Source organism: Opisthocomus hoazin, chromosome 7 (assembly GCF_030867145.1).
Source record: "Opisthocomus hoazin isolate bOpiHoa1 chromosome 7, bOpiHoa1.hap1, whole genome shotgun sequence".
Classification (NCBI taxonomy): Eukaryota; Metazoa; Chordata; class Aves; order Opisthocomiformes; family Opisthocomidae; genus Opisthocomus; species Opisthocomus hoazin.
The window spans coordinates 4235783-4263467 of record NC_134420.1 but is presented as its reverse complement, the minus strand read 5'-3'; the positions used below and the strand labels follow the sequence as shown (position 1 = coordinate 4263467).

At 42.8% G+C, this 27685-nt stretch overlaps 2 protein-coding genes across 3 annotated transcripts in view; both read right to left on the bottom strand.

Annotated features, from left to right (window-relative positions):
* Window positions 1-17286, bottom strand: part of LTO1 (LTO1 maturation factor of ABCE1) — a 31898-nt gene extending 14612 nt beyond the window's left edge. The window contains exons 1-5 of one of the 2 annotated variants that reach the window (XM_075427337.1): window positions 17127-17286; window positions 16438-16543; window positions 13790-13860; window positions 12696-12813; window positions 9506-12347 (exon numbers count right to left, since the gene is read on the bottom strand). In XM_075427337.1, the coding sequence (XP_075283452.1) occupies window positions 12279-12347; window positions 12696-12813; window positions 13790-13860; window positions 16438-16543; window positions 17127-17185 (423 nt within the window). In that variant the 5' untranslated portion in view covers window positions 17186-17286 and the 3' untranslated portion in view covers window positions 9506-12278. Of the gene's footprint in view, window positions 1-9505; window positions 12348-12695; window positions 12814-13789; window positions 13861-16437; window positions 16544-17126 lie in introns of those variants that run through there. The other variant, XM_075427338.1, reaches the window with a different exon arrangement.
* A 4127-nt stretch (window positions 17287-21413) lies between these two features.
* On the bottom strand, window positions 21414-26991 carry FGF19 (fibroblast growth factor 19). Its single transcript, XM_075426232.1, has 3 exons — window positions 26775-26991; window positions 26582-26685; window positions 21414-23194 (listed from the first exon to the last, which is right to left on the bottom strand). The coding sequence occupies exons 1-3, from the start codon at window positions 26989-26991 to the stop codon at window positions 22862-22864; spliced, it is 654 nt and encodes a 217-aa protein (XP_075282347.1). The 3' UTR covers window positions 21414-22861.
* Window positions 26992-27685: the final 694 nt, after the last annotated feature.

The window sequence follows — 27685 nt, the reverse complement described above, 5'->3', positions numbered from 1 at the left end:
AATGAAAAATGAAACTCCCAAGTTAACACCTAACATGTTAATTATAGTCTAGAGCAAAGTAAGGTTGTCTTAGTGCAGTTACCAATGGATGGGAAACCATCTGCATCAGAAGAATCCCAGTGGAGCCTGTCATGTTTCCCAGTCATTTCAGACAGAAGCCTGAACCACATGGCCTGCTGTAAAATCACAGATCAGGTAGGTAAAGTAGTATCAGCACATCGTGCGATCTGTAATTTTTTCCATTTGAAATGGGGAGCTCCTCGATATGGTCAAGTTACACTGGCAGGCCATGGAGGAAGATTTGTACAGCACTGAAAGAAGACCTAAACTAGATTCACAGTGACTTTAAATACAGATCAAGCCAAAGCTTAAATTTGACTCAGTCAAAAAAGACTCATTTTTTTTCCACACAGATACTTTATCAGTTTTCTGCAAAATTTCAGTGTATTTTAAAGAAAAAAACAGGAAAAAAACCTGACTCACTTTTGTGTGACTGATGGCTAACCTCTCTGATTTTAAATGTTTGAAACTTGAGACATATACGTAGAAAATCTTGATTTGGGACAAAAGCCTTTTTGCTGGTAAAAAACCAAAATGATGCAGTGAGAAATTTGTTGAACATGTTAATTTTTTGTCATGTCATTTTGTTGAACATGTTAAGTGGGTTTTGCCTTTCCTCTCTGTTTTATAAACTCTATTAAACTGACTGAAGTGTTCTGTGACTTAAGTAGGTTTAAGCCCACACAGTCAGCTGTGTTATTTACATTTTCCTTCTCTCAAACATCATCTCTAAATGCAGACTACTAAATTTGAATGTTGAGTGAACTATGCCAGTATTACTCACATTGCAAAGGGCAGAAAGACAAGAATGTAGCAAGAAAAACAATTTACTATAGGCTGTAAAAATTACCCATGTTCAGCTAGGCTATGCTGTAGCTTAGTAAAGGGAGAAAGACTGTATTTTTTCCATCAGATTGAGATGTGTACAAAGAAAAACCTCCAAAAGACCTCCAGAAAACCTCCTCAATCCCATTGCTGAATGCAGACTGATTGGCAAGCTTGAACCTTTTATGAACACGTACATTCACATACTCTTTAATAAAGAATAAACAAGATCTCTTAAAAACAAAAACTCGGAACCCACTTACATTCAAGTGTATCTGGCATTTTAAGTGATCGAAAACTCCAGAAGATAGAGGAGAAAGTGAAGCTCGGAGTTATTATTTCAAAGGAGTCATAGGAATGACCAGACATGTGGGCTAGATACTCTGATAAAGATTCCTGGCAATGTCATTGAAGCGCTACAATGGGACAAAGGCAGTAAAGCTATAAACGATGGCATTTTAATGAATTCCTACCAGCATAATTTTATGGGAAATGTATCTCTTCAGACAAACATAGTATTTTTATGATTCCACAAAAAAAACTGATAATAGTAATTGCATTGGCATGGCAAACATAGATTCCCATCTGGCTTTTGACCGAGTTCCACACAATATTCCAATCAAATGATGAGAAAGGGATTGCAACTTGGTCAACTGGATTGCACTGGTATCGTGAGACTTGCCAGACTTCTGGTTTTGTTCTTTAGGGTCAAGGACTACAGATTTAGGAGCAAGGCAGAAGTTAGTTACCCTTTTGTTTCTTTAATGTGCTAGACATTAAAGAAGACAGAAATAGTTTCTTAGTGATCCCATCAGCATCTACAGAGCCCTGCTTAGATCCATCCTACTTTTTGCCTGTGTGAAGCCCCTGTATTAGAAAGTCTGGTATTTCAGGGAAGTCACTAAGTAGTCACAGCCATGATTTTCCTGAGTGCTCTCACCTGAAGACGGAACTACTGGCAGAAAGACTGTGCGCTCACGGCAAATCAGGATAAGGCACAGGGACAGCATCTGCTGATGCAGAAGCACCACCTGCAGTGCGTGGGCAACAGATCTGCTCCTGGGGTACACACCACCACTTCTGTTGAACTCCTGTATATAAAACCCGCTTTTAATGCGGTCTTCGGAGCATCAGTTCCTTCACAGCACAGCCCCAAGCTTTTAGGGAGCAGTCACTACCACACACAGACCAAGGCAACAACAGGTCTACTTTTCCCAAGTTGCCCCTCTGAACATAGAAGGCTGAGTTTAGTGGCTGCTAGAGGTCTTCCCTCTAATGGAGTAGGGGAAAAAAAAAAAAAATCCATCTGTGTGGATTTCATCTTTCTTCTAATTTCAAGTATAGCTCATGTTACTTTTCTTATTTATGATAATAAACTTGAAGAAATACAACAATTATTGTTTATTTCAGACAAAAAAACCATGTAGTGATCCATCTCAAAACCAGAATACCAGTCTGTCCGCTCACTTGAAGACTGCAGTAGAAAATTATATTCTCATCATAGTCACAATATATGCTAATGGACAGTCACAGTACAATCTTCCCTGCTAACATGTCTGCCAAGGGGCGAAGCCTACCTGAAAGCCAAAGACTGCCCAGTCAAATGAGACCTTGTCTACGTCTGCTCAGCTCTGACTAATCTGGCATGAACTGGAAAACAAAGAAGCAAAATAAGAACTTTGTTAGGCAACTGTTGCTAAATTCACACTTCCTAACACTTTTGGGGTGGACAACCAGAGGGTGATAGGAACCTCCTTCTCATCAGTAACTAGCCTTAGATATGGAAAAAGTCACAGCGAATGGCCTGGGACTGCTTGTGCTGACAAACATATACAGGAGTAACTGGGTAAGAGGGAAACCCCTCAGGGCTGAAGACAGCTCGAGGCACAGACATCTAACATGACGAAGAAAGCTAAACCAAAGAAGGAACTGCTACATGCACAAGCCAAGCTCCAAGCCAGGACCTGACACGTTGACCAGTTGGAGCAGCAGTCCTCTTTTCCTGGGTCCACGTGGTGAAGGTCTAGGGCTTGATTCGTGTGTGTAGCGTGTGTCTCACAAAAAGGAAATGACTATCCACTCACCATTCCCAACCTGCTAAGTAAACAAATTATTGACTTTACGTTGCTGAGTGGCACAGTTTTGTTATTTCATCCATCCCACCTGACTGCCCTGGGACACTCGTCTTCACCCATCCGCAAGCTATACTCCATTAAATGCTTGGTCTCCTGCGACAGCTAACACGTTACCCACCGTAAGGATGTTATTTGTAACACCAGCACCAGTCTCCCAGGGGCTGGGCTGAGATGGGCAGATCATTTAAAAAGGACCACGAAGCCACCAGTAAAGCATTCCGACAGCTCACCTGAGCCAGCACTGAACGAGTGACCCAGCGTTCTAAGTCACTACTCTGATGGCAAACTGTCTGAAACGGACAATTGAGCTTTTTGATGTTTTATTTCTCCTTTTATTAGATTTTATCACTATAGATTGTTTGAATACAGGGTATTATTTTTGAACAGCTGTTTTTTGCTCCTTGAACACCCGCAGGCCATAGTTCTTTACATTTGGTTGCTGGCTACTTTAAATATGAAGACCAGATTTTCAGCAAACATATCTGTTAAATACAGGTATGTTCTTTTTACATGCACATCTTCCAAAGATTTCCAGAAAGCATCAGCGTTTACTCAAAAGCAAACATTATTTCTTATAAGCATAATACATTTATTTCATGCTTTTGACTCAGTATTTCTGCAGCCGTTTCAGTCATTCACTAGGACCCCTTTGTTCCTTTTAGACCAGATATTTATCAGCCACATACTAATTCAGGTTTCTCTTCTCATGGAGGCCCTTGGCCTGCAAAGGATCAGAAAGGTTCCTCCCTTATAGACAGAATCTTTCTAATGTAAATGAAAGAATTCACCTGCCTTCACTCTTGCACAATAGTGCTCAACAGTGCTGCAGAGCCAAACAAGTATATGCAAAGCCTCAGATGTTTGTGGAACACAGATGTTCTCTCATCCTCAAACAACGTTCCAGTCACCTAAATACAGTCCTCCATGTTTTTAAATCCCTCTGTAAACCTGCTTAAGGTGTCTTCAGGGACCTCTTTCCATTTCTCCTATGCTTCTCCTGGAGGAGAATTTCATGCAAATCACAAGTCAAAGCTCCTTGAAAAAGTTTCTCCACATTTTTCTCTAACATGCTTTGTTTCGTTCTCATTAGTTTGAGAAATAGTGATGCTACTGGATTTTTGAGATGTTTGATCTCATCTTATTGCATAAAAGAACTTCAAAGAAGAGCAAGACACACAAGTGTAATGGGCCAGATCCTCAACATGTGGTTCTAACAATGTACCTATGGTGTAGCAGGGTTATGAATCATTCTCCATCTTACTCAGGTGTTCTGGATGTGACGCAGAAAATGATGCCATAAGTCCATGTGGTTTTAGATTTACGGTGCACTTGACTAACTGCACCATGACCAAGGTCTCCTCAAGAAGGAAATACACTGCAGACATCACGGCTAGCTCTGCTTAGAAGTCACATACTATTACATCGATTCTTAGTTTCAAATAGTCATTTATTTTTTACTTGTATTTCAGAAACTGTCAAGTGCTCATTAACAGTAACTTCTGTATGTGTGTTTTTTAGAGGAGGTAAATGGGGGGCTCAAAAACTCAATGTCTGCACATACATTGCAAAAAAAAAAAAAGCCAGTTTAGAGAACAATGTAGGCATGTGTTTTTAAACTACTGTTCGTGCAGTCTGGTCAGGACTGTGTGACACAGTATACAGTGTTTTGTCATCCAAGGAATGTCTTTGATCAAGAGTTTATGCAAGAAGGAAAAAAAAGCCATGAAACCCTAATCCGTTCCCACAGTCCAGTAAACGTGAGCTGGACAAACAGTGGACAATAGCAGTAAAGCTTGCTGCTGGAACAATAGCTGCAACTAAAAAAATTAAAGGGTTGCTGACTCACAGTTCCTACAATCAAGAAAGATTCCATGCGATGTTGATTATTCCCTAGAATCCTGAAGATGCTGAAGGTTAAAAATTGTAATTATTATTACATTAGATAAAGCACCAAAATACGCTGCTAAATAATGAAAAATGAAAGGCAGTGATAAATACTGATGTTGATTCTGTCTAGTTCACAGTCAGGATGCAGAGACTGAATAATCAATCTTTTTTCTGCCTAAACATTTTGCTAAAAGTAAACTCTGTAATTTTATTATAAACAAATATCAGTTTAATTCTTTTGGTCAGTATACTGCGCCTTCAGATGCCATCCATGTAAATTCTGCACAACTACAATCAAGCTCCCTAATTTTTCAAGACAAAAGCTATATCCAATTTCCCATACCTATTCAGAAATCTTCCGTAGGCAATTTTGCCACGCCAAAACCAGATACACAGAATGGCGTATTATTGGTTAATTACATATGTCTATGAAATATGATAGAGCAATTAAAAACAATGTAGAACAAACTACTTCAGAATCAACTGCCACTTACTGTGGCTGATTTTTTTTTACCTTTCATAAATTTCATGGGAATGAACAGGTACTACTTTACGTTAAGAAAGATTTCCAAAGTTTCCTATGTCGGTTATGTTTCAGATAAGTTTGCTGATGATGTTTCCTTCCATGTGGTATTACATTATGTGGTAGACCTATATGTATGTTCAGAAGTTGCAAAGTACTTAAAAAATCTTAGGATGAAAAATGCTGCAAGAATGTAATTACTACACTTAAGGTATAAACACTCCTGTGATTAAGGCAGGAATATTTAGTGTGATGCCAAAGAGCTATTCAAGTTAGCTACAAATGAACTAACTGTATAACCCGTGTGAAAACAGAGCTTATTTAGAGACGTAACAGCACTGTACATCAGCTAGATGAGCGCTCTGTTCTAGTATAGGGATACTCTTCCTGCTGCATTAAGCTGGCTTTCATTTTAGCCCAGATATCACCCCACTGCAGAGCGTAGTCTAGGCAATCCCAAAGAATCCAAGATCTCCAAGATCTCTTCTAAGGAAATCGTTATTTTCAAGTCTGAGTGCATGGAGTTACACACTTAGAAGACTGCTTTAAAAACAGCCCACAAAGCTTTTTAATTATTATTTTTAATGTCAACAGAGGCTGAGCGGGTTTTGCAGTTCCAAACACTGGGACACACTGAAGCGCTTCAGTACCAGCTTGCTCTAGCTGGCCTTTGTATGTCAACAGTAGGCACCAAAACTTGCAACTGGAAACCTGTCACAGAACTCTTTTCACACCTCTCAAATCTCCATTTTCTCAGGTGATATATACACTCCTGTGGCAATGTGTACTATCCGAACTTTATCCATTAAAAAACCAACTCTGGCAGACTGTAAAATGAGAATCTTCACAGTTACTTGCCAAACTGAAAGCCAAAAATTTAGGCTGTAATTAGACCAGAAGCCATTGCCATAAGAAGTTGCAAAGGGCAGTATTCAAAAGGCACTAACATTCACACTGAGCAGCACCTAGAATATGAAGAACTATAAAATTAGCAGAAATATTAAACCTTTTGTTTCAAACCAAAGCCCTTCCCTTTAAGAATATCAGGATAAGATACAATATCACGCACGCAGCTCTGTCCGCCTGGCCCAGCTTTGTTATAACCTTCTCTGAAGTGCCCTGAACAAACTCCCATCAGAAATAAAGGTTCTAATCCAAAGGGACTTCAGATAATTCTAATACTCCAGCAGATTTCAAACTATAACCTTACGATCATGAGGTACACCAACAACAGCACTTTGTCAAAAATGTGTAGTACTTCATGCTGCTATCATTGCAGATAGTGTTTAAGAAAGCAATTACCCTGACAAGGAGTCTTATCCCCATCTTGCTTGCCCACACCTTTATCTCCAGAAAATGACATTTGTTAATATCACCAGCATTCCCCTTCAAGCATGCAACACTCCCAAGCAACTGCAGGACATCACAAAAATCCCCACAAATGTCAAACAAACCACCCAGGGAGAAAGCACCCACTTTTATTTCAGAATAAACTCAAAAGAATTAGAAAAGAATCTTAGATTATTAAATCATATCTTGAAACAGAAGGCTGTATCTAATAAAATACATAGCTTTGGCAGCTTGTGAGTAAATAAGTAAATATTAGACCCAGGCCTGTAGCTGCACGATTTTTACAAATAAAAGACTCCATTTTAAATGTGGAGATAGTTATTTAAACTTTACATTCAAAAGGGGATGTAGATGCATACAGAACAAAAAGATGTCAACAGAACCGAACTTATGGATTTAAAACCTCTAAAATTCAGATGATTTGATCTATTTCTGTGGGTTAAGTCATATATCTTAAAAGGGTATCAGTTCTTACTCTATAGTACCGAGTGTTAGGGTGAAGGCAGACTTTTGACAGATGAATCTCCCTTTGTTCCAATAAAAGAAATTGTATTTACAGCCAAAGCATAAATAAGCATTCATAAACACATCCCAGGGCTCAAACTTTCTCTTGCATCGCTTCAAAAAGCAAAACCAATGTATTTTTAAACTTTGGAACTGATCTACTGAAAAAATTAAACCTCATCATTTTATCTCAACGTAATCTATCTATTTAAAAATAATCAGTAAAAATGTGTTACCTTTCTGGAAATCCTAAAGACAGGCTAAAAGATGTACTTTACTCACCAAAAATAATGCTATAAAAACAGTGTTTAAGCCAGTCTTTATTTTTTTTTCCTCTAAATGGCGTATATCCAGCAAGCTAGCAATATGAGTTTGCACACTTCTATGTGCATATTAGAACACACTGTTGCTTACATATTTCGGAACTCAATAGCAATGGAATCAAAAAATCACATAACCAAACAAGGCATGCCAGACTGGGAAGCCAGACTTCCCTTACACATCCACATGTAAATTATCATAGCCTTGTTTCAGAAAAACATAACAGGACCTGAATGAGCCAGACCACCCCTGCAGCGCTGATTTCTAAGCGAACAATTGCATATCCAGATCTTTTTCTATTTCACCCGTTTCTGTTGATTACAGATGTTCATTCAAAGCCGAAATTGACCCCCTTCACTTTACAGTTTACAACAAATGGAAAGAAAGTTTTGCTGCTTAATGAAGACAGAACAAGTGTTTCATTCACAAATTTTACTAGGGGGCTTTAACAAACTTTTTTTTTTTTTTTTTTTTAACCATACTGATGTAGTACAATGACACAGATAACCTACAAGGTCAGATTTACATGTTCTAGTGATGGCTGATTTGGTATAGCAGCTGATGATCCCACGGCTGTAAGACAGCACTGCATCAGCATGCAGTTCTGCAGGGAATGAATTCACTGTAGTCAGTTTACCTTTCTCTGCTGATGCCTCAAAACTCACTATTTCTTGTACTCACCACGTATCGTAGAAAGAAAAACTACAAGTCTTCTGGACTGCAAAGACTTTTGTACACTAGCAGTAATTAGCTCTGTATCCACCTTTTAATAAAATTCTGTATTCTACAACTTCAGCTGAGAGATGATTATGAAGAAACAAAACAAGCTAGAACGCAGCCCAGGCAAGTCAGAGATTTGTAAGTTCAATGTTTCAAACATTCCTCCCTAACTACTGAGCAATAACTAGAGGTGGTGAATATAGCAATATATTTTTAAGCCTTAGCAACTTCAATAATTTTAGCAGAAATTTTCTACCTTAACTATTCTTAACAGATCCAGTACTTCTGCAAAATTTCAAATCAGTTCAAGCCACAATCTCTTTTTCCCTGCTTTATTAATAATCAATACTATAATCCACAAGATGGCATTTTTCCCCCCTCATCTTTTCCACCCAGTCCTTAAAGCAATACTTAAACTGCACAGTCAAGCGTTCAAATGGGGAACTGCCTGACTGACCGTGGTCCACAGCAGCTCTCTTTAGCCTCTCTGTGCACAGATCTTCCGACAGTGTCTTTAATTACAGTGTAACACTTGCTTCCACCACCACCCCTACCATTCCCACACACGATGAGTAAGCAGGGTGTGAATCTAATGAAGCTATTTGTAAGAATTTGTTTTCATTTGTTATGGATTTTAGGAAGATGTTAACAAAATGGGAAAGGCATCGAAAGAAGAGAAACCATATGTTTATATCTCACAACACTGAATACCATTTTGAGAACTGTGGTCTTCCCAAATCTTCATGGATTTCCCGCCCCCTGCATTCTCACTGGCTTAAGCACATACCTTTCACGGGTGTTTGCTAGCTCTTACCTTCGTTTTCTAGGTGACTCATCTGAGAAACACAGGCAAAAATACAGACATGCAAAAAAGCTAGGTACTCATAGCCACTCCTGACACTGGCAAGAAGCACATTCTGAAGTATTCAAGTACTCCAAATGCAAAATTATTTGAACGAGTCACATTAGACATCTCATATGGGTTAAAGCAAGTCAATAAATCCCAGATTACATCAAGGATAACTCCTTAGCTGTAAATAAGGTAACAAATTACCCCTGCAGTATGCTGTGAAGACTCCACTGTTACAGCCCTGAACATCACAGGAAACCCCACAACTCTGTTGCAGAAAACAGTCCAAAGAGTCGGCAGTGAAGAAAGTATACAACTACATATCCAACAGAATTTTTAACCATACCTCATTTAATAAACAGCATCGGGCCCATACAAGACATGAGACAGAAGACATTTAGAAAAATACAGACTCGTGGAACAACAGACTCCATCAGTATGTACACACAAATGGAGCTTACATTAAAGACCTCGTAGACAACCCTAAACCTGGCATATCCCAGACTGAAATCCTGGTTGCTACAATCATTATAGTTATATATGTGTATATATATTTATGTAATAATTTATTCTAATAATATTAATTGTTATAAAATTAAAGCAATACAAGAAAATTAGCCACCAAACCAATTTTCAAGACAACAGTCATTAACCGCTTGATCTGCAAAGATCCTTTCTCTCCCTAGTGGAACAAAAATAACTTTGTTTTTGATACAAACTCTAGAGCAGCACTTTGCATATAATTTACATATCATAGACTACTATTAATCAAATGTTTCGCAGCTACTTGTCGCTCTCGCATCCCTTCCCTTGCTTTTACAAACCTTCCTGTAAACCATGTACAGAGATTCCAAGAAGGGCCACATTTTAAAACATGAATACTTCGACCTCCAGCGTTTACTTCTCTTTGTACTATCATTCAGAAGAACAACAAAACTGCCTTCTTCAGACTAAGATCCAGGGGGAGCTACTAAAAGCGTAATTCATGGATTTCACCAAGAAACATTTTGAGTCAAAATCACAGGTGATTTCATTATTAACTAGTACCTTTCATTAATTTGAAGTAAACAGGTAAAATACTTCTATTTGCAAAAATAAACTGATTTGTGGATGCAGAAGCAACCTTTTCAGATTTGGATTTCTCCGAAGTGATCATAAAGTCAAACTAGCCTTCTTTTCTCTAGTATGTGATTCTTCTGGTTTGTGCCCATCTATTTACTGAGATTACAGTGTATGCTATTTTATTTTGTCTCCATTCTCAGGTACTTGCAGTTTGGTGCTTGTTCTGGTTCACAGCGGTTTAGCTGCATAAGAATTAAAAGCCAGCTGTACTCAAACTGCCCTAAATGAAGACCATCAACGCTGTCATGACTCTTCCAGGGTCTCAAATGAGGAAACGAGCTACAAATAAATCCTACCTCAATATTACTTTATTTCTAAGAAATTCACCACATAATGAGCTGTCTCATGCCTACAAGGAACAGCAAGGCTCTAGTTTAGTTTAATTACAATCACTCTGGTAAGTGGAAATTTTACATTTACAGGTATCATCTGTACTCTCTACTTTAACAACTTCTATCTCTATAAATATTTGTGAACTCTTATGATCTATTTCTTACACAATACAACGTGCTCCTCCACTAGATGGCCCTAACCCTCACGATGTGCATCACTAAGCTGTTTTGAACACTGACACATGTAAGACAATGAAACAACCAAAAAAAGTACACCAGCAACCAGTTATTAAGAAAAGCCTCTGACAGTGGCATACTTGCACACTCAGGAAACAAAGTCAAAGATTATTCTGAAATTAATTGATATATACGCACTTTACCCCCTCCATACTGTCGGCAAAACTTTTTTTATCTTCAGAGTCCAAAGTCTAAAAATTTTAGCAGAATGCATGTCCTTCACACCCCAGATGTGAATACACAGTGAATGTTTTAAAAATTCAAGTTGCTTGTTTTGTCGTATAATAAAAAAGCTGTACAAGTAAAATAGCATCGAGGTCCAGGTGGCATAAAGTAGTGCTCTTCAAGGATATGGCCATATTAAAACATTTTCTTCACCTGAGATAGTTTACCCTGCGTACAGCTTCCGACACCCACGGTAGTCACATCTGTCTTTAGGAAGCTACACTATGCCATGTAGATTTAGCCAGACATGCACACGCTACAACTGATGGAAGTTTATTCATTACATAACTGCATTGCAAATGGCATGCAAAGACATCTAGCAGCCCAACGTGAAACACTTTCCAGGTAAAACACCTGACTGTATTCCTCTTAAACTAACATAGTTGAATACGTTTAGCTGACAGCATCCATTTTTTGGAATGAGACTAAAGAGTGTATTTTCAAGACCAGAAGACAAAAAGCTATTCCACGATAAAAGGTACTAGTAAATACTAGTATCGGTATCACAACTCTGACGATAGTCACACTTCTCTCTTTGATCACTTAAAACTGCTAGCTTTTTGGGTTTGGTTTTTGGAGGGTTTGGTGGGGTCTTTTTCCCCACACCGCCTCAGTCTGCAGAACTCATGGAAGGTGCAAATCTCATCTTCTGAGCTGCAGCTACTTTATGAGCTGGTATCTTGCTCTTCCTCCTTCACATTCTGACTTCGTCGTTCTACCCTTTATGCATAGAAATGTTTCCTACTGCAAAGTTTGCAGGCAACTGATTATATTTTACTTCACCTACAATACCTACACATCATGTAAACGGAATGATCTGCATACGCAGATTTTTAAGTAACATACATCCTTCAAATAAGGAAACTTTGTAAATGCGTATGTTTTCCTTTTGAGGAATTCATCTGTCAGTGCAAGGCTAGTGATGAATTAAAGCAAACATTTCTATTTAACAGGTTTATACACTGGTGTTTCAACCATCCTAAATAAAACCTGGAGACAATAAACATTAAATGACACTACAAGAAGTACTACTGCAAGTTCAATGGTTTTCCCTTGCTCCTTCAGTATCTAGCACCTCTTCACTATTTTGATTCTGTTTAAAATAAGAGTAGATAAAACCTTCTCCAGTTATCTGTTCTCTTAATGTTTCTTCTTTGGTCATCCATGTTTATCTTCATCTGTTATATTCAAAATGTCAGTGAAGATCTTTCAGTACCGATTCTAAAATCGGACTGAATATTTAGCATTGAACAAACCTAAAAAAGAATACACAAAAGTGTTTCAAAGCATCTATTTTCCAAGAAGAATGCTCAACAAAACTCCCAGTTCCTCCATCTCTCTTCTCCTGGTGCCATTTGTAATTCATTGTCAAATAATATTTTCAAATTTCATGTAAAAAATACTTTTATTTTGCATTTGCTATCAATTGGGGAATTTTCAGCTATCAAGTATTTTCACTTAATTTCAAGTACTTTTACTATGATTGCAAAAGGAGAACAATAATTGATTTGCACAAATACTGTGGTTTTGAGCAGGTTTAGAAACTAAATATTTTCAGAAATCAATACCATTTCGTGCTAAAACGACAACTTAATCTTACAAACCTGTTTAAATTTTCCTCTGATTTTTTCCAGATCTTCTTGCAGCTTATCGTAAGTGGGGTCTTCATATGGGAATTTCTGAATCATCCCTATTAATGAATCCAAAGCCCTTATCTTTCTGCTACAAAAAAAAAAAGTTAGAACAGAAAAAACAGTGAGCATACCACAGAATTTTTCTCAATCTCTCAATATGAAAATTATACTAATACTTTTAATAAATCAGAACCCAGCCCTCCAGCCTTTAATTCAACTTCTCCCATTTAGTTTACTGTATTCGATACATACATTTAAGCCACAGTTAGAAATTAAGCTGTAGCACAACTGACAAAGTTAAGGTTTCCCTTTTAACTTACCTGCCAAAAGTTGAGAAATATTCAAGAATGTTCAGAAATACTGATGAGATGACTGAGTAAAACAAAGAAATGCAATAAAAAAAGCTCACCAGAACACTATCAAAATAGCTGACAGCATGGTGGCAATTCTGTCAGAAAAAATAATCAGAACTTCACAGAAAAAAAATTATGGAGAAAAGAATAAAAGTCATAGAAAAATGTAGGTTGGAAGGAACAGCTGGAGGTCATCTAGTTCACCTTCTGCGGAAGCTAGGCTAACTTCAAAGCTAGATAAGGTTGCTCGGGGCCATCTGCAACTAGATTTTGAAAATCTACAAAGACGGAGCTTCCAGAGTGTCTCCGGACAATTTGTCCCCACACTTCACTGCCTGCACCGGAAAGGACCTTCTCCTTATGCCCCATTAGAGTTTAACTGGTTTCAAATTGTGAAAGTTGCCTATTGTCCTTTCACTGTGCACTTCTGCAAGGAATGCATCTCCATCTTACCTAGAACCTCCCCTTACGTGGTACAGCTAGGTATCTCCCTTGTCTTCTCTTCTTCAGGCTGAAGAAACAAAGGTCCCTTATACTCTTTTGAGCACCACATGGTCCAGCATACAATACCACTCTAGTGGCCCTCTGCTCACCTCCCTTCTCTTTTGCAGTATTTCTTTTGTATCGGGGAAGAGGCAAAACTGGACTCCATAATATGAAACAGTAAAAAAAAAACAACAAAAAAAAGTACAGTGCCTTTAATAACCTTACCTGTTCTTTTCATCCGTGCACTTCTGGAGCAGACGCTGCCATGTCAGTGCAAAGCCAAGGTAGCAGCCAATCTGTGAATTTATCAGCATGTCAGGAGGGAAAAAAAAAAAAAAAAAAATAGTATATATAATCAAACAAAAATGAAGTGCTACATTGTATCCATTCATCAGCAAACAAATCGCTGGATATACAAACATGTTTCTGTGCTGGTAAATTCAGTAAATTATGGCAGGATAAACAAGGGCTGTGTTACACAGTGCAAGAGTCAGAAAACTTCTTGTAAGAATCTGTTCAGCCTCAGAGGACACAATATTTAAAATGCAGTATGAAAAGCAATTTTGAAAAACATTAGCCATACTTTATAAGCTTTGAACCCCCAAACTGATTAAGGTAAAGTTGTTTTCTAGCTGTCTCAATTTAAGATGCTTGGTAAGGTTTCATTTTTGCAGCACTGCCCGTTTCAGCAGCCCATGTACAGCCCTACACAAAGGCGTACCCGCTGGACTGAGGGAGCTACCAAGTCAAACAAAGAGGAAACCACACTTTTTTCTGAGTTAATACACAAAAAATTTTACCAGCCTAACTCAAGAGGGTAGCATGGAATCAAAAAGAAGCATGAAAAGCTGACTAAGCTAGCTTGGTGCCAGAACTTTTCATTACATCTCTGGACACCAAATGAAACAGGAATACAGTCAAGCTCTTCAACGCACCAACTGGATCAGCTGGAGACCCTTTCAAAAGTGACCTAGTATTCACAGAAAAGCAACCAGACATCTGAAACAGAAGCTAGCCGACTTTGAGAAATTTAGTCCAAAATTACAGCCTAATCCCACTTCAGTCCATACGTGTGCATGTACATACACCTGCCATTTAAACTTGCAAAACACTACTGGACTTGTAAGCTCCTGTGGCCTGCAAACCACTCCAAAGCAGAGCGAATGCTTGGCAGTTCCTGTCTTCTGTTAGTTATGTTTGTTAAAGTACATAGTGGAGGTTCTTTTTAAGGCCCAAACATGGATTTGGGACTCAACATTCCATTAAGTGCTCAAGCACATTTGAAGCGAGGCTTCCAGGTAATATTTTGTTGACAGAAATTTAATTTGCACACCCTAAAAATGCTTAGAGACCCAAAGTCAATGGAGACAAGTGACAAACATAGCAGTTAGCACTGCTGTAAACACTAGCTATGATAGTAAAACACACCAGGCCCCCTGCAGACTTAGCGCAGACTTCTCAGCGTAATTAGCACTGCCCTACCACAGGGCGCAGAGCCAATCCTCTACTTGAGCCCAAGCAGATACTGTGTCTAAGCCTGCCTGAGGGATATGCCCGAAAACATACACACTTTAATTGTAACATTTTTAATTCTCTATCAAGCAAGGCCAGTATCAGATCAGTAACGTAATTTTGCCCAAGATACAACATAGGCTGACAGCTCTAAGATTACCCAGGTCACTCTTTCTCTCATTTAACGTGACTCGCTGCCTACAACCCTGCTGTCCTCTGCAGCTTCCCCAGTACAAGCAGATTCGAGCACTTCTCTATCGTGGTCTGTCTAGGACCATTTAGTATAAACCGACCCAGCTTTGGATGCTGCTGTTTAACATTCTCATCTCGCGAGTACATAATTATAGCTTAAACAGGAAAGTATTTCATCACTGTACATCTTTGTACGATACTCAAATGCAAACCAAAATTTTCCAATAACCACCCTTTCAGAATTTGACAGTCCACCTTTTTCACTTCAGAATGATTAATCCCATTGCTACTGTTCTTTCTGCAGGTAATTAACTTTCTGAAACCTGAGAACATCAAAAGGGCAAACTGCCAAATTACCCAAAGAACTTCCACAGATCAAACAGATTTTGATTATTGGTACTGTACTTGAAATAAGGCCTGCCACAAACCCTGCAGTACAGCTTCCCATCAAAAATGAAGAAGTCCAGTTCAGATCCAAAAACACTATAACTACATTGTACAGCACTGAACAACTCCATATTATGATAAACTTGAGCTAGACACACCAGACAAGTTAAGGTGCCTCACCACCACCTTCCAGACCTCTCACTTCTGGGAAGGCTTCCTGACGCAGGTAATCCTTTGCCTGAGTGTGCCAACACATAGAACTGACTCCACGTACTAAAAAATAACAGCGTCTCAACCAACAAAGTCTCCCAGTATTAGAAATAACAAAGAGTGCAACAGAGACACCCAGAATTGCCCCTTTACAATTTTCCACCCAAAGTGTCTCAATATTCCACATTTTTCCCTAATGCTGAGCCACAGAGATAGTATAGGGGGGCCGTCAGCCACAATTCTGGGTTACAAAAAATAAATGTACAGTACATTGTGATTTTTTTTTGAGCAAGCTTGTTTGAATTTGTTTCTTCTTATCCTCCCTTTCAGAAAAAAATTAATCAAAATCTCATAGAGCAAATAAGCTCACAAAACACCAAACCATCTATTTAACAGCTCAAATCGAAACACCACCTCTAAACTAGTTTTATGGGTCCTCTTGGATACATACAAAACAGTGTAACATAGCGGGCCTCAGAATACCAATGTACCGGGCTTTGCACAACAGTTTCTGTATCATAATAAATTTCTAATTAAAAAACAGTGCGTTTCTGAAGTATTTTCCCAATTACCTCAGACCCAATCTTGGCGCCGTGGAGCGATCCATACCTCCTTCCCTCTACAACTCCAGCATGACTGCCTTCAGCGTAGCCTTCCTGATACCCCTCACCATGAAACCTGGAGAGGCAGGAGTGTATTTCTTACCACCTATTTTCATTTCATACCAAAGTCACGCTGCGCACAACCAACTCACAAAGAGATGCTGCATGATCTCCAAGATGCAACTGTCTGTATTCAGAAATATCACACAGCATTAACTTAATATATATTTTAAGACACAATTATGCACACTGTGATCTTTTCCAACAAAGGTATGACAATTTGCCAAGAACAACGCAATCTGCAGCCCATCACCTCAATACTTTCACCAGAATAACGCCTCTAACTACAAACTCGCAACTCCCGGTCAAGTTTCCACTCAAAGAGCCGAGATCGAGCAGGTCGGTCACTCAGCAAGAGCAAACGGGAGAATTTCCCTGGCTCTTCTCCTTTCTCGCCGCTTCCCCGGGCTCATTACCCGCCCTTCGCCCCTCACTTTTTCCTTCTCAGCTCCTACCGCCGGCTGTGGACACCCAGGCCTAGGCCCGGGCCTCTCCCCCTAGGCCGACCGTTCCCCGCGGCTAGCGAGGAGCCCCGCTCCAGCCCCGCCCGCCTCACCGCGGTCCCCGTGCCCCAGCCAATGCTCCTCCACCAACCCCACCTCTCCTCGGCCATCACGATCTCATCGAACATATCCGAGCTCGGAGCCGCGGCCGCCATCGCTCCCCGACGGCCCGACCGCTCGGCATGCCGGGAAACGACGGCAAGCCGGAGGGGCCGCGGCCGGCTCGCTGCCAGCGCGCAGGCGCGCAAGCCCACCGCGCCCCTCGGCCGGGTCTGGCGCGGCGAGGGGACGAGCCCCAGTCAGGCAGTGACCACGCCCCCTCCGGCTTCGCCCCGCCCCAGTGGCGGGAGCCGCCCCCCCGCGGGCGACGGCGCGGGGTGTGCGCAGCAGGGGGCGCCCGAGCGCCGCCAGGGGCCGCTGCCGGGGGGGGGCGCGGGATGTCGGGATGGGGGGGGTGGTGTCGGGACAGAGGGGGGGTCGGGACAGCGGGGCCGCCCCTGGTCCCCTGCCGGCCAGCCCGGCCCCGGTGTCGTTGGGGGCTGCCCCGCCGGGAGTCGGGGCGTAAGCGGGAGGTGGCGCGGGGGAAAAAACCGCAGCGATAACAGCGAAAGGAGGAGTTTGGGGTCTGTTCCCCGTGGAACTCGCAGGAGCTGCAGCACCGGGGGGAAAACCAAGAAAAATTATTGGCGGTGAATCCTTTTCGCTGATTTCTTGGCCTTCCTTCCGCGCTTGCTCCGAGGTCGGTTGGGGCACCCCGCGTCGGAGTGCGAGGGGCCGGTGGCGGAGGCTCCTTTCCAGCCCTCTCCGATGGAAGCCGGTTTTGGGTTGGCTGGAGACATTTCTGATTTTCAATTAGTGTGTTTTTGATGTGTATACCCTAAATGTGCGCGTTTTTGGTGTAAACGCCCAAACCAAACCTTAGTGTGCCATTCTAGACTGCTTTGTTGAAACATTGATTTGTTACCACTGACCGACACTGGTAAAAGAAAGCTTTTATGCTTATTTATAAGCATATATTTTAATGTTAACTTACACTCCTGTTTTCCAGCTATTTAACGAAAGTGTGGCTCTGGGCACTCCACAGTAGTCTGCCAATCCAAGTGGGGGTACAGAGGGTCTGTTACCCTCCCAGCCAAACGCGGGAGGGCAGAGGACTCGAAAAGAGCTTTCAAATCCAGAGATGAGTCAAAAGGAAAAATAAAACTAAAACTGCGTTAGAGTGAAAATAAAGCCATGCTGATCAGGGTTTTGCTCACCAGATGCAGCAGTCACAGCTCATTAAAAATGCTCCATCGCATCGGACTTTACTGATTTACACAGAGCGACTGTAGTCAGTTGGCCAGCTTGTCCTCTGCGTTAATTTAAAGCATAAATATCGCTGGATCTCACATGAAATCACTGAAGGTTTGCCAGGTGTGAATAGCTATCTGCTCTACAACTACATGATCACAAGTCAACATGGGTTTCACTGACGTCAGTGGCAACACAAGGTGTCTCTGGAGGCTTCCTCTAAGCTCATAACTACGGTTTCAATCTTGCTTTGGAAGTTAATGACAACCAAGTGCTTTGATCTCAGCAGACAGTAGGATCAATGAAAAATGCTGAAAAAAGTAATAATGTCTTGACAAGAAGGCTACAAAACACTGGTCTCATCTGGGGACATGCTTATGTACCTTCAGCTGTCAGTCTCATCCAGTGGGGTTCCTGATAAACTCGCTGTGTGCCCAGACTGTCTCAAATTCACCCCGAATTCAGAGCCCTAATGATGTCTTGTTTGCACTTCCCTTCGCTTCTAAGGGAAATGCGTCTCTGCTTTCATTGCATCTGACGCTGCCCGAAAGGAGGGTTGGCTTCCATACATTTTTTGAGGAAAGAAAGTACATTTATTTTATTTATCGTGCCGTTCTCCGTTCGTATACAGAGTACACCAGCAGAGTAGAAAGGGTGATCCCAAATTTTCCACAAACATAGTTTCAGCGCTTTGAGCAGAGGTAAAGTTGACATTATGGCTCTTGAATAGAGGATTTATAGCTTTTTACACCTCCCCAAAGTGGAAATGGAGATGCCCAGTATCTCCTTTCCTACAGCCCTCCCACTACTCTAACAACTCGTATTTGCACATCATAGCTCCTAACCCAGACTTCACACGGAGACGTTTGACACCTGACCTTTAAAAACCTTTTAGGGCTGTAAAATGTACTGTTGCAAAAGAAAGCACGGCCAATTGTCCTGCTGTCTTTGAGGAACCATGATCAGCTGGGACGTGCACCGAACAGTGGTGGTGGTGTTCACATTCCCACAGAACCAAGGCGATGGTGTTTGGAGGTTCTGCACACCCAGTTCCCAAGCGAGTCAGGTGTCTGACGGTAAGGAAAGCATTTCCCAGTTAATCCTTCTACCTCAGGCTGGGATGTTGTTGGATTTTGTAAGCAAAAGAGCCAGGTCTGGTCAGAGCTTGGATGGGAAACCTCCAAGGAAAACTAAAGTGCTCCAGGAAGCGGTGTGGGTAATTCAGCTCCTGGCATTCTTCCCTCCGTCTGAGTAAATATTGAACCAGCCTCGAACCACGCTGTTGCGCCAAGGAGCATTCTGCTGCTGGGGGGGAAGATGCAAATCCAAAGATGTCAGCAAACAGAGTCGCCGGAGAGCTGAAGATGCTGTTCACAAATGTAAAGTTGCTCATCTTTGTGCTCTTGAGCAATATTCACGGACAACCATGTTACAACTACTTAAAAAAGCTCTTACTGGTTAAATTGAAGTGTGCCCTCTGAACTCTGTTATTCACTGCGTTTCCCATCAAAACTGAGCATTTTTTTAGCAGAAAAGTAAAAGTGGATTTTTGACCAAACTTTTAAAGTTCTCATTTATTTTATTTTGTTTTCTGGTTTTTATTTTTTACAAAAGGGTCCTGAAAGATATCGAAAGTTTAAGGAAAATATAGTGGCTGATCAAAACTGGAAATGAAAAACAGAAAAACAGAATGCCCACAAGTCTGAAAACTTTTGGAATAAAACAACTTGAAAATCAGGACTGCATCTCCCAGTACGTGAGGAGCGGGAAGCCTCCGGATGTGTGGCGGTGGCTCAGCACAAAGGAGAATGGGAAATGCCATGGGAGATGTTTGCCAGCCAAGAAAGCTGCAATTTCTGTGACTCACAGCATTTCCAAACTCAGGCTCTTTTCCTGCCAGAAATCAACTTTTTTTCAGGCAAAATCACCGGTTTTCTCGCTGGCTGCACAGTTGAATATGGTTCCCATTTTTAAAAGGAAGCAGCCATCCACCCACAGGATTTTTTGCATTTTGCAGGTGGAGTTTGCGCAGCAGAAGAAGAATGAAAGAAACCACACCTGACAGGGAATTCTTCCGTCTCCCCGAGGAATCACATCCTCCGAGGAGCTGGGGTTTAGCTCTCCTTTAGTTGTCTGGCACCTTGGAGGCTGGAAGCAGTGTGAAGGACAGGGCTGAACAACATAAATGGAAGGTGAAAGAGATGTTTTATAGAATGATGCAAATTTCATGACTGCTTTATCACAGGTGAAGTGTAACTGATGATGCCTACAGGCAGCACTCCCCAGCCTAGATCTACAACTACCTGACAGAAGGCTGTAGCAAGGTGGGTGGTTGTCTCTTCTTCCAAGTACAAAGTGATAGGACGAGGAAAAGGCCCCAAGTTGCACCAGGGGAGGTTTAGATGGGATATTGGGAAAAACGTCTTCACTGAAGGGGTTGCTAAGCACTGGAACAGGCTGCCCAGGGAAGTGGTGGAGTCACCATCCCTGGGGTATTTAAAAGCCATGTAGATGTGACTCTTAGGGACATGATTTAGTGGTGGACTTGGCAGTGTTAATGTTTATGATTGGACTCCATGATCTTAAAGGTCTTTTCCAACCTACATGATTCTATGATTGAATGAGGAGGAATGGGAGGAAAACCTCAGGACACGCTCCAACAGCTTAAAGCTGAGCTTCACTCATTTGGAGTATGAAAAGAATAATTACTTAGGACTAGATGGAGTGACCTTCACATATCCCAGGGTCAAAATTTCATGAGCTGTTTCCAAAGCTTCTCCGTAACTGAGATATTTTTCCTAGACTTGCTGTTTCACATGGAGCTCATCAGTAACTGGCAGCAGACAGAGTCAAATTCCAGCATTGGGAATACCGCTTTGTCTCTCCATGTCCTTGTCTGTTGTGCCTCACCTCGGCCACCTTCACAAGGGACGCCATCGTCACCCAGCTGCTGCGGAGCCAGATGCCACGGTGTACTAAAGCTCCTTCAAGTCTCTAGACTAAAGCAGTGATGAAAGAGTCAGCTAGATTTCTGTGTTGAAAATGATTTTTTTTATTATTGCAAATGTACACATTACACTACTGATAATCCACAGAAATTTAGAAAGCTATCGTCTGCTAAAATTTCATGATTACAAAACTTCACAAAATTTGTTACAACTAAAAAACCCACCTTCAGGAGTATATAAATAGAATTTTGAGCATAAATAACAGTAACAAAATAAACAGATGTATGTATTCAATAAATTAATTATAAATATTGCATTGGCAATGAAGTGCTAGGTCAGAAGAACACCAGTATTTCCAGTGGAGCTTTTCTTGTATAGAAATCTCTATTATAAATGAACCTTTGGAAACAAGTAGAATGCCTGAACCCCTTTTCTCACGTCATGGGGTTTTTTCTTTTTTTTCTTTTGTTTCACTTTGGTTATTCCTTTGCCAAATTGTTACAACGGGAGAACAGAACTGAAGACATCAGACACCCACTTTTGGGCCACGAGGTACTCATCCCTTCCTGCAAGAAGGATGGCGTGGCTGACCCAGTTCTGCGGCATGGAAGTCACCAAGCTGTCTCTCCACTGATTCTCAGGGATGCAGAACGAAGCCTGGAAGGGGCTGGAAAGAATTGCTGACGGTTAGAGGTTAAACACAAAAACTTATTTTGCAATTGATTTGACCTATACATCATCCATTTCCAGTCTTGCGCTCTGTTTGCTAATGATACACGTGCTTATATACAACAGAACCTTAATTTAACCATGAATTTGAGCTGCTCATTCGCTAGCTGATGGACGTAAATGCTAGTTCTGTGCACTCTTCCAACCACGCATGGAGCTCTCACGAATGTGAATGAGAACTCTCTGCTGGATGATGATGGTGCCACAGTGAGCGTCAATGAGCCTATAAAAGAAATCAAAGATCCAGTTTTCCAAAGTACCCTGTAGCAATAAGGGAAGGAAGAAATTTTCTCTTTCTTCCCTTATTTCCTAAGGGAAGAAAAAGCTCAATATACAAGCAGGATTGTTTTTTCAGTGGTATGCTTTCAACAGCAAGTTTCCCCAGGACATTGTCAGCAGCTTTTCAAGAAACAGCGTTAACACTAGTTCACGAAACCACACTTGCTAGGTTTTCCTGAATCATGTTTTGTTCCAAATGTTTGTCTTTAAGGCCTCTGAACCTCCCTGTAAATGGACAAAGGTTTTTCTGCATCTGTTCCTATGATCAGAAATAACAAGTGAATGGTCATAAGTGGTAATGAAGTTGATGTAGAAAAACTATAATTATTTTATAATCACCATGGTAATGGAGGATCTCTGATGAAGTTTGTTAAGATTTTCTTACTTAATCCTTCTTTTCCAAATAAAACTATGGATAGGCAATTCTTCAGGAAAGCCTCTGGGCACTCATCTCTTACAGGTACAAAGCATTGCAAGGAAAAGTGTGGCTCCATACTGATATACTCAAAAAAGTTCGAAATATCACTACATGAAAAGCTAAAAACCCTGCAATCCTTCTTTAAAAACACGTCTGCGTGATCAGAGTCATTTCTGAAAGCTGGGGCTCTTCACTGGTGACAGTTTGGAGGTGATGCCAAAGGGGTCCATGCTGTCCGTTTCGAGAGGCGAGGAGTAGACCTCTGGTTCGAACGCCTGGCTGTAATCACCGTATTCGCCAAAGTCCGTTGACTCCACGGGCATGGTGTTGATCATAGGTAAGAAGTGAGACAGTGGAAGAAAATCTTTTCCTTTGAACTGTTGTCTTTGCTTGGCACTACTCAAAGACACCAATATTCCATATTTTTTTGATTTATACACATTGTAGCCATCTGGACGAATCTCCTCTTCAAAGGAACAATCCTCGGTGGAATACCTGAGCTGAACAGCAAGGAATAATGAGAATTACACATACGCCCACCAGACTTAGTGTATTCAACCACAACGTAAACCTTGGAAGCAACCAGCCCATCACCCTTTGCTGTCAGTGGGGGTGTCCCTCTGGCTCGTCACCAGTGCCCCAGTTCGGGGAACCTTGCAAACCCCTTGCTGGTGAGCTGCCCACTGCCGCTCTGCCTGGCTGCTGCAGGGATGCAGGTGGGACCATTGCTCTGGTGACTGCTCTTTCAGTGATGGACCACAGCTGCTGAGATGAAGTGCCCTGAAGCACCCTGAAGTGGTCAGGTAGTTGGACTAGATCATAGTTGTAGGTCCTGTGCAGTTGAAATATTCTGTTCTATAAGAAAGAAATTCTTTGCTATGAGAATGGTGAGGCCCTGGCACAGGTTGCCGAGAGAAGCTGTGGCTGCCCCCTCCCTGGGAGTGTTGAAGGCCAGGTTGGACAGGGCTTTGAGCAACGAGGTCTCGTGGAAGCTGTCCCTGCCCATGGCAGAGACGTTGGAATGAGATGATCTTTAAGGTCCCTTCCAGCCCAACCCAACCCAACCCATTCTAGTCTAGTCTAGTGTAGTCTAGTCTATCTTCTCAGACTGCACACAGTATGCATTTTGGGTTATGAGGCCATTAAAAGACCTAATCTAGAACTCCTGAAGTTAATGCACATCCATCACATTAAATAAGCTTTGAATCCTGGATGGGTACTTCTCCACAGCTGCCACCCTTATCCTGATCTGAGCAGAAGGAGAAGGAATCTCAGATGACAGCACTCATTTATATAAATTGTCCTTAATTGCTGACAGTACTTCACTGCAGTCATAAGCCCGAAGCCAAGAACTCTCGGGTATGAAACTCCAGCTCTATTACAGATTTCCCTGTGCAAGGGCTTCAGGATCCGGCCCGCAGAAAAGCAGTGCTGTCAAAGGCAGCACTTACACAAACACGGGCAAATAGTGAAATGATTACTAGAGAGGTAACTGCTGGGTTTTTTTACTCAGCATTTACTGAAATTACAAAAGACTACTTAACATGGTGTTCTTTTCTCGTTACACATTAGTTAGAACTATCAGATTAATAACAGCACAAGTTAAAATTTTGTGTAGAAGAATGTATTTTCTTAGGTATGACTTTGTAGAATTACATTTGCGACAAGCTGAGCAGATAGTAGATTAGGATTGTGTATTACTAGATCAGACCTTTCCAGATTGTTACACTAGCGCTGTATCAGGCTCAGCCACTGCAGGTGATTGAACTCACGGTCAATAAAAGACAATTGCTGATTATGTCTCAGTCTGCAGTGATAAAAGTGTCCTGACATGGATGTTCTGCCTGTCTGAATAGAGATCGTAGCTGATAATCTTCAGTCCTTTCTCAAACACCCTCAATAATAAGGAGTACGATTAAACGTATGCATTTAGTTTTCTTTTCAAGGCACTTTTAAAACTAATCAAGTAATTTTAAAAAAGGCATTTTCTCCAATTAAAATTATGCAATATTTATCCTTCTACACACTTTATATCTCAGAAAAATACATGTCTATGGTACAAATCTACAGCTGAAGTGTTAGCTGTCTTTATTTCTGAGAGCTTAGCCTCACTAGCTAGGATGATGAAATAAAAAAGCTTCTTGAGCAAGTGCACATTACAAATAGCAGTTATTGATTGTGTCCCATGTGTCTCAGCTGTATCGTTCCCCATTCATTTCATTGGGATTGACTAGTATATATTTTTTTTAAAGTACCTAACACGGTGTAAGTATTTCCAGACTATTTTTTTCACAGGAGGAATTTGTAGTAGGTCGGTATATTCAGCAGTTACATGATTTCCCCCTAGACTACAGACTACGGCATATTGCACATTCAAAAATCAACCCTAGTCATCAATTTCCCAGTGTTAAAAAAGGGCGTGCTTCAGGCGTGCGAGAGGTTGCCGAGTTCAGTCCCCACACCATATCTGCCCTTTCGTTCTTCCACTCCTGAGCTGATAAGGCAAAGAGCTGCCTGCAGAGCTGCCTGCCCGGGCTGTTAGCAGAGAGGTGACAGCAGGTGTCCGCAACATACAGATGTGACAACATGGCTACGTGCCCTTCTACTTTCAGAAAAAAAACCGTGCAATTACTACTAGACACCAACAAACCCGATCTCAGTCAAGGCATAGGCATAGGCATATACCTTCATAGCAGTGTTGTATGAAAGTTCTTTTTAAATTCTGTGACCGCCAAAGTCCGGCCAGCAGCTCCAGCGGGAGCAGGACCCAGGCTCTGCTTTGTTTTCATCGGTCGTTTTGCTTTGGATATACATTAAAACATCAAGCTAATAATTGACCTACTGTGTTGGCTGAACCTGTGCACCTTATCACGGCATCGATCGATTCCAGCCCAGAAAAGCAAGGGGATTCAGACAGAAAGGCTTAATCCTACACCGTATACGCATTTAGAAACATCGCTACACCAGTATCGCTCTTTGTAAAGATACTGGGAGTTTTGACAACGGGCCAAGTCCTTGCCCGATTGAAATCAGCAGAAGTTTTGCCGGAGTATCAAAGCAGAACCAAGCTGTATCTTTACTATGGCGTAATAAAAAGCCATCGCTCCGTGAAACTCGGGCTCCTGTAAAGTAGTCATACACAGGCGGAATCTGAATCTTACCCTGCGAATTCTAGAGTTGGCAACTTACTCCCGCAGCTTAAGAAACCAAGTTTACTTTGCTGATAATGACTAGCTGATAGGCTGACATACCCAGGGAAAAAAGCATGACCTGACAAAGCGGTGTCAGCGAGTCTCTTTGGAGTCTCACAGGTGTGCTGTTATCGCGGGTCAGAAGTGAGACAGCGGAGAAGAGTCCTTCTTCCCCTCAAAATCCCGTTTCGGTTTGGTACCACCTCAGGGATGGCAACCCCACGTTTGCACGGCAGCCGTCTGCCTGCGTCTCCTTTCCAAAGGAATAATCTTGATTTTTTTTCAGAATACCTGACCTGAATGGTGAGAAATTATTCTGATTCTATGGCCCAACTTAATCTCTGCGGCAGAAATGCAGCCATCCAGGCAATTTTGCCCCGGACTGTATTTTCAGCCTGTTGTGGCGGGGGATGCGCAATACCCGCTTTGCTTTCTAGATGATGTTTCCTTGCTGCCTTCTAATAACCCTGACGGCCTTGCGTGCAGGCGACAGTGCCAAGAACCCCGAGAAAAGGGTGAGGGGAGAGAAAAGGGGATGGTGGCGGCGCGGGGGGGTGAGTGGGACCCGAAAGCTTGGTTAACCCATCACCGACTAGAGCGAAAGTAAAGTTACAGCAGCTCTTTGGCGAGCAGCTCCCCAGGGGGAAGGCGAGCCCCAGGGCAGAGCCGCCGGGCACCGGTCCCTCCGCGTCTCACCTGCCCGCTCAGCCGCCCCGCCTCGTCCATGCAGAGGTACCGGGAGCTCCTCACTCCCTTGATGGCCACGGTACGCACCGCCACGGCTCGGATCTCCAGCAGACCTGCGGAGGGGGGGACAACGGAGGCGATAACGGCGTCAGCCCCGCGGCCCCGTCCCGCCCCCGGTCCCGGTCCCGCCGCCGGTACTCACTCTGCGGGCTCTGGCTGCCGGCGGCGTCCACCCGCCCGTCGCCGCCGATCCTCAGGAAGCAGCTGAAGAGCCCGTGCTTGCTGGCGGTGTAGAGGTGCCGCAGCCGGATCGGTTCCCCCCAGCCGTAGTTAACGTGAGGACCGGCGTCGGGCAGCGGCACCGACGAGGCGGCGGAGGCCAGAGCCAGCAGGGCCAGGGCGGCGGGGCGGGGGGCCATGCCGGGGATGGGGGGGGAGCGCGGGGGGAGCGGAGGCTGCGCTGGCTGCGGCTCGGGGATGTAGCGCGGGGCGAAGCCGGCCCCCCGGCCTTTTATAGCTCCGCGTTATCAGCCCGATCGATCTGGCCGCGTCCAGCTCCGATATAGAGCCCATTTCATAGCGGGAATTGGTCACTCCCCCCTGAAAATATTGATCGGGTGACATCACGTCGCAGGGGACACCCTGAAGTCGCTCCCTCCCCATCCGCACCTCCGAGCTTCCTCCCCCTCCCCGAGTCCCCGGTCGCGCCTCTCCCCGCCCGGCCGGAACCTCCCGCCGCACCGTCCCGTCCCGTCCCCCCGGGGCAGCCGGTCCCGCAGCCCTGGGAGCCGGGAAGGGGCGGGGGTGGGCGTTGGGTGGACCCGACCCCATCCCGCGGCTCCGCGGGGATGTGGGACCCAGCCCGGGCTGAGGCAGCCGCAGCCCGGCTCCCGCCTTAGCGCTCGCCCGTCCTTTGCTTTCCCGTTATTTTTTTAATTTTTCCAGAAATAAAACTCGCCTTCGGGGAATGCTTTTTACACCTCGCCAAGGGAAACCGGCCCCGCCGCACGGCCCCTGCCCGGGGGGTAAGCGGGGCCGCCGTCCCCTGGGACCGCGACGGGGCGGCCCGGTACGGCCCGGTACGGCCCGGTAAGGCTTCTGGGGGAGCCGGCG

Coding starts and splice junctions, on each gene's coding strand:
- FGF19 (XM_075426232.1), bottom strand. CDS start 26,991: ATGGCCCCCCGCCCCGCCGCCCTGGCCCTGCTGGCTCTGGCCTCCGCC. Junction 26,686..26,774: donor CGGCAGCCAGAGCCCGCAGA/GTGAGTACCGGC, acceptor CCCCCTCCGCAG/GTCTGCTGGAGATCCGAGCC. Junction 23,195..26,581: donor CGGGGCGGCTGAGCGGGCAG/GTGAGACGCGGA, acceptor CTTGCTGTTCAG/CTCAGGTATTCCACCGAGGA.